The sequence below is a fragment of the Ursus americanus genome, chromosome 1 (genome assembly GCF_024610735.1).
Source record: "Ursus americanus isolate L20-20 chromosome 1, mUrsAme1.1.p, whole genome shotgun sequence".
Taxonomy (NCBI): Eukaryota; Metazoa; Chordata; class Mammalia; order Carnivora; family Ursidae; genus Ursus; species Ursus americanus.
This window is the reverse complement of record NC_142127.1, coordinates 58,086,389-58,102,142: the sequence shown is the minus strand read 5'-3', so window position 1 is coordinate 58,102,142 and position 15,754 is coordinate 58,086,389. Positions and strand designations below refer to the sequence as shown.

Here is a 15,754-nt window from a genome sequence, read left to right as displayed (position 1 = left end):
TTGACTGATTAGTTCATTTTGGTCTTCTTGGAAAAATACCTAAATATCTCCAAGTGCTTAAATTCTTAGAAGGATCAAAGCTGTTTACACGTGATAAAAATAACTAAGTAGAAAAAAAAAAAACCCCACAGATAGGAATAGCATTAATTTTTTTATTTGGTGTGATAAAAATGTGACTTTTGAGTATTGGATTCGCAGTTTTTCTGTTTCTCTCTGTAAATGATAACTTTAAAATTTCCTGTATATATATATATATATATATATATTTTTTTTTTTTTACTAGATAAGAATGCTCTTTCTTGTCACTCTTGATATGTGTCCATATTTAGAAACTTTCTCTGCTAACAAATATTATGTCCTAATTCTCGAAGATAGTAATGCGTTGTGAAGGTTTTCAGCAAACTACAGGAGCAGCCCTATTTGTTTAAACCCTGGTTTAACCTGATTATTAACAATTAAATTGTGTTTTCTTCTTACAATTAAAGTGTATTCAAATTTATTGGTCCCCTGCTTCACAGATTTATCTCAGTATGTGGTGTATTCAAACAGAATTTTGTATTTTTAATTAGGGGATTAGATAAGTAATTCTGAAGAGCCAAAAAAAAAAATTGTTAGACATCACGTTGCTTAACCATCTAATATAGCATAAGCGTGTGTATACACTATGTTGTGGGAGCCATCGCTCAGGCAGGCCTGTTTTGCAGGCAGTATTTTAAAGAGTGGACATGTGCAGAAACTGTGAGCACAATTAGCGCCAAGCAGATAAATCCAGCTCTAATCCTGTTTACGGTCTGCATCAGACAGATGTGCCAAGATTGATTTAGACAAGCCCTAGGCTTACAGTAATATTTTTAAAAGTGCCGTTCACTGTTCTATTTTTGTTAAACCTTTGTTAAATATTCTTAAGTGTGGCAGGTTTTACTCTTCTCGTTAACCACTGTAACCTACCCTGAGCAGGTCCTGCTTTGCTCTCATGGTGACGGGGTAACCTGCTAGGAGAGGTTATCTTTATTCCCTGTAATTAAATTGACTTTTCCCCCCAAGAAAATACAACAATAGGAAGTGGGTGCTGAATTAAATAAATAGCATGATATCCAATAGACATGTACTTAAATCCCTTGCAAGAACAGATGGTCCCCAGTATCTCTGTAAGTAATGTGAGAGGACAGTTAATGTTCTGAAACAACTAGCTATAACCAATATGATACTAATGAACCGATAGATTTCAAATGATAAACTACACGCCACAAAGAAAAATCCTATGTCGTCTGTAAGGTTTACGTTTTCATAACCTGAAAAAAGTATGCAGAGGATTTCCATATTTTTATCTACTGTTATCAAATATTATTTTTATGGGTGAAGTTTTATGCCACACTTTTCACCAATAAAGAGATCTCTTAACATTAAGGTAAAATTAAAGTTGCATTTAAAATACATGCCCCAAAGTATTTTTTTTTTTAACTTCTCTTGTAACATGCTGTCTGCCTGTGTTCAGTTGTACGTGGAAATGTGGCTTTTGCATACAGTTATGAAAACATTTGCTTTTATTTGTGGTGGAAATTGCTTGTACTACAACAGAGGTGGCTAGCATGTGGGTCCAAGCAGCTATCTTGTGGATGAAAATTTAAGCAGAGATACAGGACCAAAAAAAATTTTTTTTTAGCATTTATAAATGTATAAAAAGTTTATATATGAAAAGCAGTATTTTTCTGGTTGACTGGGAGAATAAAGTGATTCTGAATCATTCTTAAGGTATTACTACAAAAAGGTATAGAGAAGTGGTCAATTTTATAGGCCCATAGCAATGGTCTTCTCTCTCAGGATGATTTATTTATTTTTCCCCTTTAATCTTGTTTCTCATAAATATTTGTGTATTCTAAGCTGTCCCAAAGAGTAATGTTTTGGAGCGGGGATGGAGGAGACACCATGACCTAGGATTTTCCAGTTTATCCTATCAGATGATCTGCAGAACCTTCAGCCTTCACTGGGGGGTAGCCTCAGGGCTTTCCACCTAGAAACCTGAGGAACCTTTGGCCTTCGCTCTCTTTCAAGTCTGGGAAACCAGTGTTCTGCGGCCCCACAGAGCCAGCTGGTCCACTGCTCCTATCTTAAGAACTTGAAAAACAAAGACCTAGAAAAGCACCACCTAATCTGATATCTGATTAGTCTGATTAAACCACAGTTAGGCAGTTCTGAGCCTTTAAAAAAAAACAGTTTAAATTCAAGTTCACGGAATTCTAACAAGTTTTATTCCTGAAGACCATATTCAGAATGAAAAAAACAGTTTTTTGTAAAAGCTGTAATACTATACACATCTTCAAGAGTTAGGAAACAGTTATATTCAAAATTAAATGAATCCCGTTTTTAGAAAACTGGGTGGATTTACTTATGTAGATGATTAACATTGCAGAAATAATAGATGACAAATTCTATGTAGGAAACTGGTGCCTGAGAGATTGATACAGCTGCTGAGAAAAACGGGTGAAGAACATTCATCTGTTAGAAATTTGTTAAATGTTTTATTCACAGACCAATTATCCCTCTTTTCCTTTCAGTTAGAAGGGAAATGTCTGCTCTGAACCTGTAGGTCTTTCTTTTAGTCTCTTCTCACTTAGGCAAGGAGACCATTCGCGTAAAAGCCCCAAATTTGAATGTGTGGGCAAATGCAGGAAAAGAGGTGAGAAGCCTGCGCACGGAGAGCCGGGACCACGGATCAGAGTTCGGGGGTTCTCGGAAGGCTGGCTCGGACTCCCGGCGCCTACAGTCTCACTGCCCGTTTCTCCGAAGGGCACCTCAGTCTCCGATCCACTACTACTCTGTTAAGGGACACGTTGGTTGTCTTGCTGGAGACACAGTAACGGTTTGCCTAGCGTTTTAGGTTTGCCTAGATTTGAAAAACTGATCCAGAGGGTCAGGGGAGAACGTGTTTACTTGAAGAAGGTGTTTATGTCGACCCAGTGTTCTTAAGGAGTGTGGTTAACGCCAGCCAAAGCGCTTGGATTGAAATCTTGGCTCTGCCCCCACCCGATGTGTGACCATAGCCAAATTACTCGAACTGTCTGTCCTGAATTTCTTTTAATTTAGGAAGAGCATCGGCTTCATAGGGTTGCTGTGAGGATTAAAAGAGATAATAGATATAAAGGGCTTAGGGCAATGTCTGGCATATAACATGTGCTCAGTAAATATTAGCTACCCTTTTTAGGGAATGGAATTTTAAAAAAGCAGTAACATGATCAGAAACTATTTAAGGACAAGCAGAGGAAACCATCTTCTCAATTGATTACAGAAATATTCTCGTAGAAAAATTAGAAATTCATATACGTAAACCACAATCTATTCCAAGTTTTCATATGTATATTCACATATATGTGCATATGAAAATATATTACACATACATGATGTATCCAATAAATATATACAAGACGGTAATGGAAATGTGCTGTGCTATTTTAGACACTTTTCTAGTCCGATTTCTACATTTTAATGGCTGAATAGCATTTTAGTATATGAATAGATTTTACAGAACCAAAACTCTGTTACTCATTTAGTTTCTAAGTTTCACTCAAATAATGCTTGGGGAAGCATTCTGTTAGCTAAATTGTGCGTATTATTTATTCCCTTAGGGTACATTCCTGAAAGTAAATTGCTGGACCAAAAATAATACATATTTTAAAGCATTTTTCCTTTTCTACATTTTTAAAAATTATAAATGTAATGTTGATTACAGAGAGGGAAGTTATGGAGCTTTATAGGAAAAATTAATCTCCTACTCCCTCATATTTCTCTTTAATAGGTAACCAGTATTAAGTTTGTTGTGTGTTCTCGACTTGAGTTTGTTTGTTTTTTTAATGAAAGTGAGATTCAGTCCCTCAGATTAGTTTGTACTTTGCTCTTTTTCCATTTCTTCATACCTCTTGCCATGAAGGTCTCTAGAGTTCTAACTTGCTCGTTTGTGAGCTGCAGAAAACTATGATTCAACCGTTCTCCTATTGAAGAACAGGAACATAGCTTTCAATATTTCTGCTATTATAAATAGTGCTGCAATTAACATTTTGAAATCTTTTGATTCATATTCCCAACTTGTTCTCCAGCAGTTACCATTTTTGCATTCCCACCAGCGCTGGGATCGGTTCCTTTTAGCCGCACCATCGTCCAGCATGATTTTTGATCTTGTGCCAATCTAAAAGGCAAAAACTGGTATCTTGTTGTTTTAATTTGCATTTCTTTGATTACTAATTAGATTGAACTTTCTCATATGTCTATTGGTCAATTTGCATTTCTTCTTTTGTGAAATTCCTGCTTGGGTCTTTTATGTGCTTTGCCACTAAAGTGTTTTGTTTCTTGATTAAATAGATTGTTTAACTGTCATGTGTTGCAGATATTTCTGCCCGCTTGGCTTCTGCTTGTGACATCTATTTCTGGTTCTTTAGGTCTTTATAAGCGATGGAATAATTTTTTTTCTTTCTTTATTGAAGTATAATTAACATACAGTGTTATATTAGTTTCACGTGGGCCTTGAATAATTTTTATGTGAAGTGTATCAGTCTGTGTCTGCCTTTATTGTCACTCTTAGGACTTTACTAATTTGTGGTTACATAAAGTTCTTTCTAATCTAGAAATACTGGTCTCTATTATGAAATAGGGTTCTATTTTTTTCCTTTTCAAAAGATTAACCCATTCTAAATCACCTTTTACTGAATATTTCCCACTGAGCTTAGATACCACCATTATCACATTAGTGACTTTTTAAATGTAAGTTTCTTTGAACCATTCTTTTATCTATTCCTAGATGTTTTAATTATTACAGCTTTACAAAATATTAATATCTGACCAGGCATTGCTCCCCCCTCATTACTGTACTTTTAAAACATTTTCTTCATTAATATAATACATTTATTCCAAGATTTGCAAATCATTTGATTAGGTTCCTTGCCCCTTACATCAAAGAAAATACCGTTGAGATTTTCATTGGAATAGCATTATAAGTAGTTATTTAATAATGAGAATAATGACATGGAAAAAAGTCTCCATTTATTACTTAGTAGGTCTCCATTTATTCTGTTCTTTGTTTCTCAGTATGTTTGAAATAGCATGTTCCCCCCACACAAGTCCAGGATCATCTTGCTAAATTTATTCTTAGGTATAATATGCTAATTGGCATGGGATCTCTTTATCCCTATTCTGCCTCCTTCCTGGGTATTGACCTATTTGTAACCAGCTTCCTTACTGGGTATTCTTATCAGTTCTAGTGATTTTAAATAGATTCTTGTAGATTTTGCAACCGTATTGTGATATCATCTGTAAAAAGCTAGGATTTTAGCCCCCCTTCTGCCCCTTCCACCACCAACTGTCTTTTATTTTTCTTTCATATAGTATTGACCAGAATGTCCAGAATAATTGGGAATAGTAAGAGCGATAATAAGTATTCCTGTACTGTTTCCAGAAATTCTTCTAGTTTTTAACTACTAAGTTTGATCTTGAATGTTGGTGTACTATCTTTAAATTTTTCATTTACAAGAGATTTTAAATTAGAATAGTCATTGAATTGTTTACTGCCAAAGTAAAGCACACACAGGGTAAATAATTCAGATTATAATATAGGTCTTCCAGTGAAAAGAGCACTAATTTCATTCCTTCCATTTTTTTCTTTCCCTCAATGGTTCTAGGTTTCCTTTCATCCTTTCTTGGTGCTCTTATTTATTGTATGTTATACTACATAAAAAAATTAAATTTGTGTGAGAGATAAGGTCATAATTGATATTGTAAGATGAGCCTGGAAGGAGCACCTTTGACAAGCCTGCTTCCTTTCATCCTTGAAGGTTGTGGAAGGATGTAAGATCTTCTCGTCCCTCCCAGGTGGTGCAGAGACCCTGGCTGTGTGTCCCTGGGTGACCGTAGAAGTGCACCGTACACAGACTTGAAGCCTGCGCTTTCTACGGAAATGACAGGCCCAGCAAATTGACTTGGGGTTCACCTTATCCCACCACCATAAACATTGAGAAAAGGGCTTGTTTCTTTTTCCGTGGTCTGTGTGCTTTATGAATAATCGGACACAGTTTGCAGCATGGTTGGGAGAGGCCCGCTCGCTGAGAATGGGGGGAAGTGACTTCCCAATGCACCTGCAAGTCCTTGCTCCAACCGGTGAACTCCGTGGCTGTGACAGGATTGAAGAGGCTGAGAGCGGGCCTTGTGTGGCTGCCGAGCACCGCCAAGATCTCCACATCTGCTTCTGTTGACTTTTTTCTCTTGCCATGGGTCATTTTTTTCCTGCTTTCTTACATGCATTGTGGTTTTTTTTAAAAGACGTGTTTGAGAGAGGGCGCAGTGCAAGTGCGGGTGGGGCAGAGGGAGAGACTCAGCAAGTAGACTCCCTGTTGATCGCCGACCCTGGTGTGGGGCTCCATCTCCTGACCCAGGAGATCATGACCTGACCTGAAATAGCTGGGTGCTCAACCCACTGAGCCACCAGGTGCCCGTGCATGCGCTGTGATTTTTTAAAAAAAGAATTTATTTATTTATTTGAGAGAGAGAGTGCGAGCACTAGCTGGGGGTCGGGGGAGGGAGGGGCAGAGGGAGAGGGAGAAGCAGATCGCTACTGAGCAGGGAGCCCCATGTGGGGCTGGACCCCAGGACCCTGAGATCATGACCTGTGCCAAAGGCAGACGCTTCACCAACTGAGCCACCAGGCGCCCCGCTTTTTTGATTGAGTAATTTTTTTTGATTGAATGGAAGAGATTGTGAATTTTGCTGTGTAAATTTGGTGGCTATTTTTATATCCCTGTAAATAGCCTTGAGCTTTATTCTAGGATGTAGTTAAATTACTTGGAAACAGTTTAATCCTCCTGAGGTTTGCTTTGAAGCTTTGTTAGGTGGAATCAGAGCGACCTTTAGCTAGCTCACGAAGGAGACAACTCTCTCCCAAGTACTCTGCTCAGTGTTTCACAAATGCCAATATTCTTCCACTTGGGCTGATGGGAACGCCTGTGTGATCTCTGAGCATTGTTTTCTCTAATCCTGAGGGTAGTTCTCTCTGCCTGGCCTCTCACATCTGCCATATATACTCAGCTGAAGATTCAAGGGGGACCTCTGCAGAATTCACTTGCCTGCAGCTTTCTCCTCTCCAGTAATTGGCCCAGTGAACTTAGTCATTGTGGCTTTCCTGGACTCTTCATTCCTGCCTCACCCATGGAGACAAGCAGGCTGCACCAGGGCTCCCCACTTACACGGTGGCCTGGAAACCCTCTCCAGGCCGTAGCCTGGGGCTCTCCTGTGGCTGCTGCGTTTGCCCACTCTCAGGGACCACTGGCCTGGGCTACCTGATGGCCGATGTCTGTATCCTGCACACCCTTTTAATTATTTCAGGCAGAAGGTAAACCAGTCCCTGTGATTCCGTGTTGGCCAGGTAGAAATTTTAGAAGTACTTGTTAAAAGTATGAAACACGCCAACTTTGAGAGTCCATTGAAATGGCCTTTGACCACAAAACATGTTTTCTGACCTGTGGTTAAACATAGCCAGTAAAATTTCATGGCAGTCTAAAATGAAGTCTGACTGTGGTAAGATTCAGGTGGGTCGATCTTTCTAGACTGGCAGGGATTCACAGTGTTTCATACAGGAATCTTACTCTGCTTCCTTTTCACACGTGTGGTACTTTACCTGGAACGTACATATCCTTTTCCTTACGCTTTGCCTTTCATAACTGTTGTCAACTCACTTCTGTCAGTGAATTCTCTTCTTCCCGTTACTTTTTTCTGTCCCTGTGTGAGCCAAGGAGCCTCTTGCCTAAGGCTAATTTACTATTATTGAAATGTTGCTTTGTTTAAGTTCTTGAATTTCTTCTATTGAATATCTTCAGTTTTTGAATGTCCTAGACCTTGTGCGACAGAGACTTAAATGCTGTTTTTCTCTTTTTTCGTTCTTGGGAAAATAGACCCAATTTTTCTTTTCTTTCCTCCCCCAACTCACCCAGGGATGGACATAAGACACAGTCAGTAAAATTAAACATGATAAAGATTTTGTGAGTTTTCACTTTCTGTTATTCATATATAGAAGATATGGACACAAGGGTTTTGATTGGAAAACTTAATTTTTTTTTTCAGGTGGCTCCAAGTATGACGTTCAATGTCAAGAAGAATTTATTGAAGTCAAGGACATATTCTCCGTCAAACTGAAACGACGATGTTCTGCTAAGCAGCAGGGAAATGGTACTTTATTAGGTATCACACTCTTCATTTGTTTGAAAAAGGAACGAAATAAATTAAAAGATTCTACGCTTGATCTTATCAATTTAAGTGAAGACCACTGTGATGTATGGTTTAAACAATTCAAGAAAATTTTGGCAGGTAAGTGCTCCTTACGGGAATTTTTAATGAGTCTAGTTTACTTGCTGTAGGTTATTAATCGGACTGTATTTATGCGTATAGCAATCCTTGATTACGTGAGGATAGTTTGTTTTTATTCCTAGTCTGCTGAGTGTTTTTATCATGAAAATTGAATTTTGTTATCTGCCTTTTCTACATTAATTGTGATAATCATATTTTTTCCTCTTCATTCTGTTGACGTGTTTTGCGTTCATTTTGGTATGTTGAGCCATCCTTGCGTTCCAGAAATAAATCCCACTCGATCATGGTATATAATCCTTTTAATATGTTACTGAACGTGGTTCGCTGGTATTTTGTTGAGGGTTTTTATATCAATATTCATAAGAGATATTGGTGTGTAGCTTTGTTTTTTTCTTCTTCTTGTACCTTTTACCTGGCTTTCGGTATCAGGGTAATGCTAGCCTCATAGAATGAGTTGGGCAGCAACTTGAATGGCCACTTCCATGAAGAAGCTTTGATAATATGAAATAACACAGTTCTTAAGTAATTTAGTTCAGTTGAATTGTTTTTGAAAGCGTGTTTTTCTAATCCTGTCTCTTGAGCGTCTATTAGAATTATTTTCCTTCCGTATATTACTGGTGGCAAGTGCATATACGTACTGGGTGGCTTGAGTGTAACGGTTTGTCTCTATAAGGGTTGATTTTTCGAAAGGTTAATATCCAGAGGACAGAGAATATACGTACTAAAGTATTATCTTATAATGAATTTACTGTATCTGAAATTTCTAAATGGCATTTATATTTTACATACTAAATAAAATGCATGAATACAAATATGCTATTTAGATTTCTAGAGCATATCTAGTTAAAATATAGTCAAACTGAGTTTCAGGATTGATTCTTTTTTTTTTTCCACGTACATAAATCTTGTTTTCTTTTCAGCCCATTTCTTTCTGTTTGCCAGAAGGGTTAGGGTGGAGGCAGCGGGTGATGGTGCAGTTTGGTGTAAGGTGACACAGGGCAGAGAAGGGTGCCAGACGAAGAGTGGGCACATGGTGATGTTAGAAAGTTGCAAGCCAGCCATCATTATCAATAAGACTGAAGACCCAAGTTGGCCAGAGGCAACCAACTGATACCGTTAGGCCCATAGACAAGGAGCTGAAGTGACACATTAAAAGGAAGAGACCCTGTTACTAAGTAACCTATGCTTCCTTGTAGAGACCCTGTTACTAAGTAACTTATGCTTCCTTGTTAGCTCCCCTGGGACCTTCAAAGAGAGCTGATTCTTTCAAGAAGGCAGGAAACGACAGAGGCCATAGTGTAGTTCATGTGTCTGGAAACAGTGAATATATATATTTAACTAAAAGCATTCCACATTAACAGTGGGTCTTTTACAGTGTTTTATTTTAAATTGGTGTGAGAAGAGATTCTAAGAAGTTTAAGTAAAAGTGAAAAAATTGGTAAGTTCAGTTGAATTAAATTTCCTTGGGCAGGTACTCATGAGACTCATGTTCTATAAAATAAGAAAGCCATTTGATGAGGAGAGCAAAGCTCTTCCTTTCACTGACGGTCTGAGAAAATTTCCTCCCATGGGGCTTATGTGTGAAGGGCCGGCACAGTGACCTAGGAGGCAACTTGCTGCGTGTATCTCAGCCATAAAACCAATAATAAGTAAGCAGAGGACATCACAACAAAGCTCAATTTAGTAAAAGCAATTTTGTAGGAGTAGAGGGGCTCATCTAAACAAAACAGGCCCCCCTGTACATACACAAAACAAAAAACACTGTCCAAATATTTTTCCAGCTTTATGAGTGATGTTTTGATTTGGTCTAGGATTAAAATCTAGGAAAATTACGGAGATGAATAAATTTACTTATCTTTTAGGATATAATCTTCAGGGAATGTTACTTTTTGTAACTTTGATTTTGATAAGAGTTGGCAAACCCAAAAAACTAAAAAAAAAAAAAAAGTAAAAAATAGAAAAACCAAAAACAAACAAAAAAAGAAAAAATGATTTTGATAAGAGTTGGAGATTATAAAATATATGAGGTCATATTCTCTGGCAAGGTTCCTGCAGGACAGTGATTTTGCTGATTAAAGTAAATAGATTGACATTTGAAATCAGCCAATGCAAACAAACAAAATAGGGTTGAAATCCTCTAATAAAATAAAGGAACCTAACCAAGATGGTCTGAATGAATGACCTTGCCCCCAGGTGGCCTTAGCAGGTCTTGTAGGAGGAGCTAATTCCTTATCTCCACGCCCCCCCCCCCCCCCCCCCCCCGCAGAGACAGTCCTGGGTCAGTTTCATTGTATATAAATAAATGCACGGTTACAGCTCCAAATCTCTCTACCAAGCTTCATATTATGCCAACATTTCGTTTTTAAGTTTAAAGTTTTAGAACATTTTTCTTGATCTTTTTTTTTACTTGCAAATCCGTGTAATGCATGTGTTCATTAAAGTGCCTGTCAACTGAGAGACCAGCACAGTTGGCTCAACCCTCATTCCAGAAGTGGAGGAGGGCCAGTGTCTTTCTTGAGGCGATGAGGGTGATTGTTCTTTCAGCTCTGATTTGCAGAGTTGGGTCAATTTGTGGATTATCCTCCTGTCTCACACTCACTGTCCCTATTCCATGCTACACTGCATCAGGATTGACAGATGGTGATTGCTGATTTCCAATTTTTTTTAAATCCCTACCCCAGGAATTTGTGTTTGCACCAGACTTGACTTAAGTTTTTTTTTGGGGGGGGGGGAGTGCGTAGAAGAGGGCAATACATAGAAATGTACATCATAAAAATATAAATGACTTATGTTTGAATATTACACATCACTATTTTAAGTCCCCAAACCTTGCTTTTAACTGGTTCTGTGGCAAAACCAGATTTTAAAAATACGTTTTTGTATAGATTTATTTTGAATGATACCTTTAATCAGCAAGTGGAATTTTTTCCCTGCCAGTCTTTTATATCATTCCCCCCCTTTTTTTCAGTTAAGATATGAAGAAAACATTAAAAGAAAACAGTAAAAGCCTCAGCTAGTTCGTCATTTAGTCTAATTCATCTAACAATTAGGATTATAGTCTATTTGGATATTAAGAATTATTTTCAAATAATCATATGTATATTTTGAACTGGAATAAGATGTAATGAATTTTTGAGGAAAGAACAAATTGGCAGCACTAAGAAGGAAGAAAAAGGCAACTCCCAAATACTTGAAGTTTTAAGACATAGACAAAATGTGACCAGATTCAAGTTTATATTTATATTTATAAAAAGGGAGTCTTAGAACTCTTTCAATTTTTATTTGAAAATAAGTCCTCTTACATTTCAGTTTTTTTACACACAGTTGAGCACAGTGTCTTTTTTAATTCTTAGTAATAGAAAAGTCACCATAACGTTATTGGTTAATGGGCAGTATTAGGTTAGTTCATCCAACACACATTTTGTATCAGGCCCTGTGTTAGTTGCTGGGAATACAAAAATGAATGAGATGTATGCCTGTATAGAACACTCTTGCTCTGGGAGACGGAAGAGAAAATATGTATTATGAATATGTTAAGGGTCACAAAGAAAATATGAACGACCAATAGGGAACATAACCATTGATCATTGATTCAGAAATTAAAATCTTTAAAAAATTCAATTGAATAAGGCTGGTACATAGTCACTGATAAGCCTAATATATAGTTACTGTGGTGAAAGTAATTCAATAGCTTTTTTCTACTTTTTTTTTATACCCGTGATACAAAAATAAACACATGCAACCTTTAAATATAGCAAGTGTGTACACTACACATGTTAATTTTTATTCAATTAGGGTGTGACCCAGTCTCTGCATATTTGGGTTTCCTGGAAATGGTGAATTGCAAGCTTCCCTGGACCCAGAGCCAACCTTTTCTTTAGAAGCCATAACATATACTTTAAAGCATATTCATAGGCTTTTTTTTTCTTTTTTTGAGGGTGGGAAGAGAGCAGGGGGAGAAGGGATAGAAGGAGTGAGAATCTTAAGTAGGCTCCATACCCAGCACAGAGTCCAATGCTGGGCTGGATCTCATGACCCTGAGACCATGACCTGAGCCAAAATCAGGAGCTGGCTGCTTAACTGAGCCACCCGGGCACCCCCATATTCATAGGCTTTCTGACAGGTACCCTACAGAAAAGAATAAAACAAAGTACCCGTCAGGTGATGTTCAAAGCCACTCAGAACTGAACGAGTTTACTGGAGTGAACTGGTGGATCTCCAGTGGAGGACTTAGCAGAAGGTGGAGGAAGTGAGGAAAAAGATTAAAAAAAAAAAAAAATTCCATAGTCTCATGCTCAAGTAACTTGGAGAATGCTAATGTCCTAAAGAAACAACAAAGAAATCAGAACACTGGTTGATTTGAAAGAAAGATGTTTTGTTCAAGACATATTTGGGATATATTACAATATCCTGTTGGAGATGTTTAGTGGACTGATTTTTCGAGAGGAATACACGAGGAGGTAAAGAAGAGTTGACGTGGTGGGCACGATGAAAGCTTGTAAGGGAGTAATATGGAGTTATAAAAAAAAAAAGAAGCAGAGGGCTAAATACAGAATCTTGGGTGATACTCATATATTAAAATAGAGAAGGGGCACCTGGGTGGCTCAGTCAGTTAAGCATCTGACTCTTGATTTTGGCTCAGGTCATGATATTGGGGTCTTGAGTCAAGCCCCCATTTGGGCTCCGAGCTGGGTGCCGAGGCTGCTTAAGATTCTCTCTCTCCCTTTGCCACTCCCCTCTTTCCCCCAACTTCCCTGGTTCATGCATGCTCTCTCTCTAAAAAAAAGGGGGGAGGCGGTGGCAGAGAAGACAAAAGCTAGAACAGCAACAAAGCAGAAGTCATGGTCTAAAAAACAAAACAAACCTGTTCTAAAACCTGAATTTTGTTGTTATGTTTAGGTTTTGCTAATTTATTTGTAATGTTTAATAATTACCCAGAGACAACTAACACAGGCATTTTTAGCATGTATCTGGTTGGGGGTTACTTCTGATATATTTTTCTGTTTCATTTCTAAGTGCTTATTTCACGAAGTAGGCAAATATAAATAAACCATGTTTAATTGAGTACATTTTGCCTTTATAATGTAGCCTGATCTCTATTTCAACAGCCTCCCTAGTTTTCAGCTATGAAAAACAGAGAAAATGGAAAAATTACTTAAATGCTTGTTTTTTTTTTTATCCCTATGAAGAGTGATTTTTCCTAGTTTCCCCCAAATGTCCAGTCTGTTTCCTATGGGATAATAACGTTGGTCTTCAAAGGATACTTTCTTTGATAGCAAAAGCCAGGGCTTCCTAGAACATTGATTCTGTTTAATATTTATGTTGTCTTGTGTAAGAAAATTATGGTGAAATATGTTTTTTTTTAATCCAAGCTATATCTATTATATTATCATGAATCAGGCAGAATTTTTCTTAACAGGAGAACAGAAAGATGGGAAGTTTTGCTTGGATATGCTGCCAAATGATGTACTTATAAGGAAAAATAAACTGATGATCAACATTATAATGATTATTTAAAAATAAGCAGTTGTTATATGTCAGATGTATGATAGCTTCAGACATTTCATTGTGCACTATTTGAATCGGCAACACTTGTTTCCTTAGGGACAAGTTATTTTCTGCAAAGACATTATGTCTGAAATATGGATGGTTTCTCTTTTGAAGCACTAAAAAAGTAATTTAAGACTGTTTTATGACCCGTTGAGTAGGACATCAAGATTATGCCTGTCACTCTTGAATATGTTTTTACTATCAATATATGTTAAAATTATGTAGACACTGATTAAATATGTATCAGTTTATTTACACGTGAATATCAAAGTCCGGTCCCACTGGAAGTACTCTGTCCAGCAAAAGTCAAGTGATGTCTGCTTCCCATAGTGGTTTCATGCTGACCTCTGTAGTGTCAGCACCCCGTTCCCCAGGACCTGCCTCCTGGATGGGAGTTCACCTGCACCTGTCACTCACCCTTGGGCAAGAGTAGCTCCTAATTTGTATGTTTTACATTTAGTGGGACTGAATAAGGCTTGGTTTGAAGAAAGCTTCCAAAACTAAAGCATTGGGAAATCTCTGATTCAGTCATCTCTGGGAATGATAACCTCGTAGTATTTTTAAGCTGTCATGCATGTCTTTTTTGCTGACTGCTGGGCACACAGAGACCTGATGTCTTTGAGTTACCAAAATATACACTCACTATGGAAACTGTAGATTGGGAACTCTCGGAGACTGTCCATGTAATTTTAATCTTTACAGTAAAAGTTATTTATTAAATATATACTTTAATGTATTTTTCCTTTCTATAACTTTATATATTGCTTACAAATAATTTTGCAGATAGGGAAATTATATTTTATCAAATCAAAGACTGAAATTGAGTTAAAAAGTTTACTTCAAAAGTTTGGAATTTTTTTCTCTTTCTTGAACTTTTTGTTGCTTTCTAGCTGGACCTTCAGAGAAAAAAAATAGTGAAATTAACCTAGTTTCTATTAAATTCTTAATGATTAGTAGTACTGCTTAGCTCTTTAAAGGATAGTAACATATTAGAAAGAAAATCTTTTTGAACCAACCTCCAATTTCATCAAATTTCTAACTGAAAATATAAATGCATGGAAACATAGGGCTCATGCAAAATTTGCTTAATAATGTAAAGGAAAAAATACTATTTATCTTGAACCAGTTGGACATTTTGAGCCATTGTTTCATTCCAGCAATTAGTAGTGTAAAAAAAAATCACCGTGAACAAGAGTCCCCAGACATAACAAACTTGAGCAGTAGACCCCCCCCCCAGAACTTCACACGGTTGTTCAGCAGAGAATATGAAATAAGTACATTAAAAGTACATTAAAAACATTAAAAAAATATTAGGGGCCCCTGGGTGGCTCAGTTGGTTAGCATACTACTCTTTTTTTTTTTTTTTTTTTTTGAGATTTTATTTGGCAGAGAGGGAGAGAGTATGAGTGTGTGTGCACACAGGCAGGGGAAGCAGCAGAAGGAGAAGGAGAAGCAGACTCCCCGCTGAGCAGGGAGCCCGATGCGGGGCTTGATCCCAGAACTCGGGAATCATGACCTGCATTGAAGGCAGACCCTTAACCAACTGAGCCACCCACGTGCCCCAAGCATCCAACTCTTGATTTTTTTTTTAAAAGATTTGTTTATTTTTATTTATTTATTTATTTTTATTTTTTAAAGATTTTATTTATTCATTCGACAGAGATAGAGACAGCCAGCGAGAAAGGGAACACAAGCAGGGGGAGTGGGAGAGGAAGAAGCAGGCTCATAGCAGAGGAGCCTGACGTGGGGCTCGATCCCATAACACCGGGATCACGCCCTGAGCTGAAGGCAGACGCTTAACCGCTGTGCCATCCAGGCGCCCCAGAAAGATTTGTTTATTTTTAAAAAAAATTTTTTAATATGT

The 15,754-nt window shown here is 37.6% G+C and overlaps 1 protein-coding gene across 1 annotated transcript in view; it reads left to right on the top strand.

Moving 5' to 3' along the window:
• CERKL (CERK like autophagy regulator) overlaps positions 1-15,754 on the top strand; it is a 117,555-nt gene that overhangs the window by 32,896 nt on the left and 68,905 nt on the right. Inside the window, exon 2 of the mRNA XM_045806247.2 lies at positions 8,098-8,340. Within this exon, the coding sequence (XP_045662203.1) occupies positions 8,098-8,340 (243 nt within the window). The remainder of the gene's footprint in view (positions 1-8,097; positions 8,341-15,754) is intronic.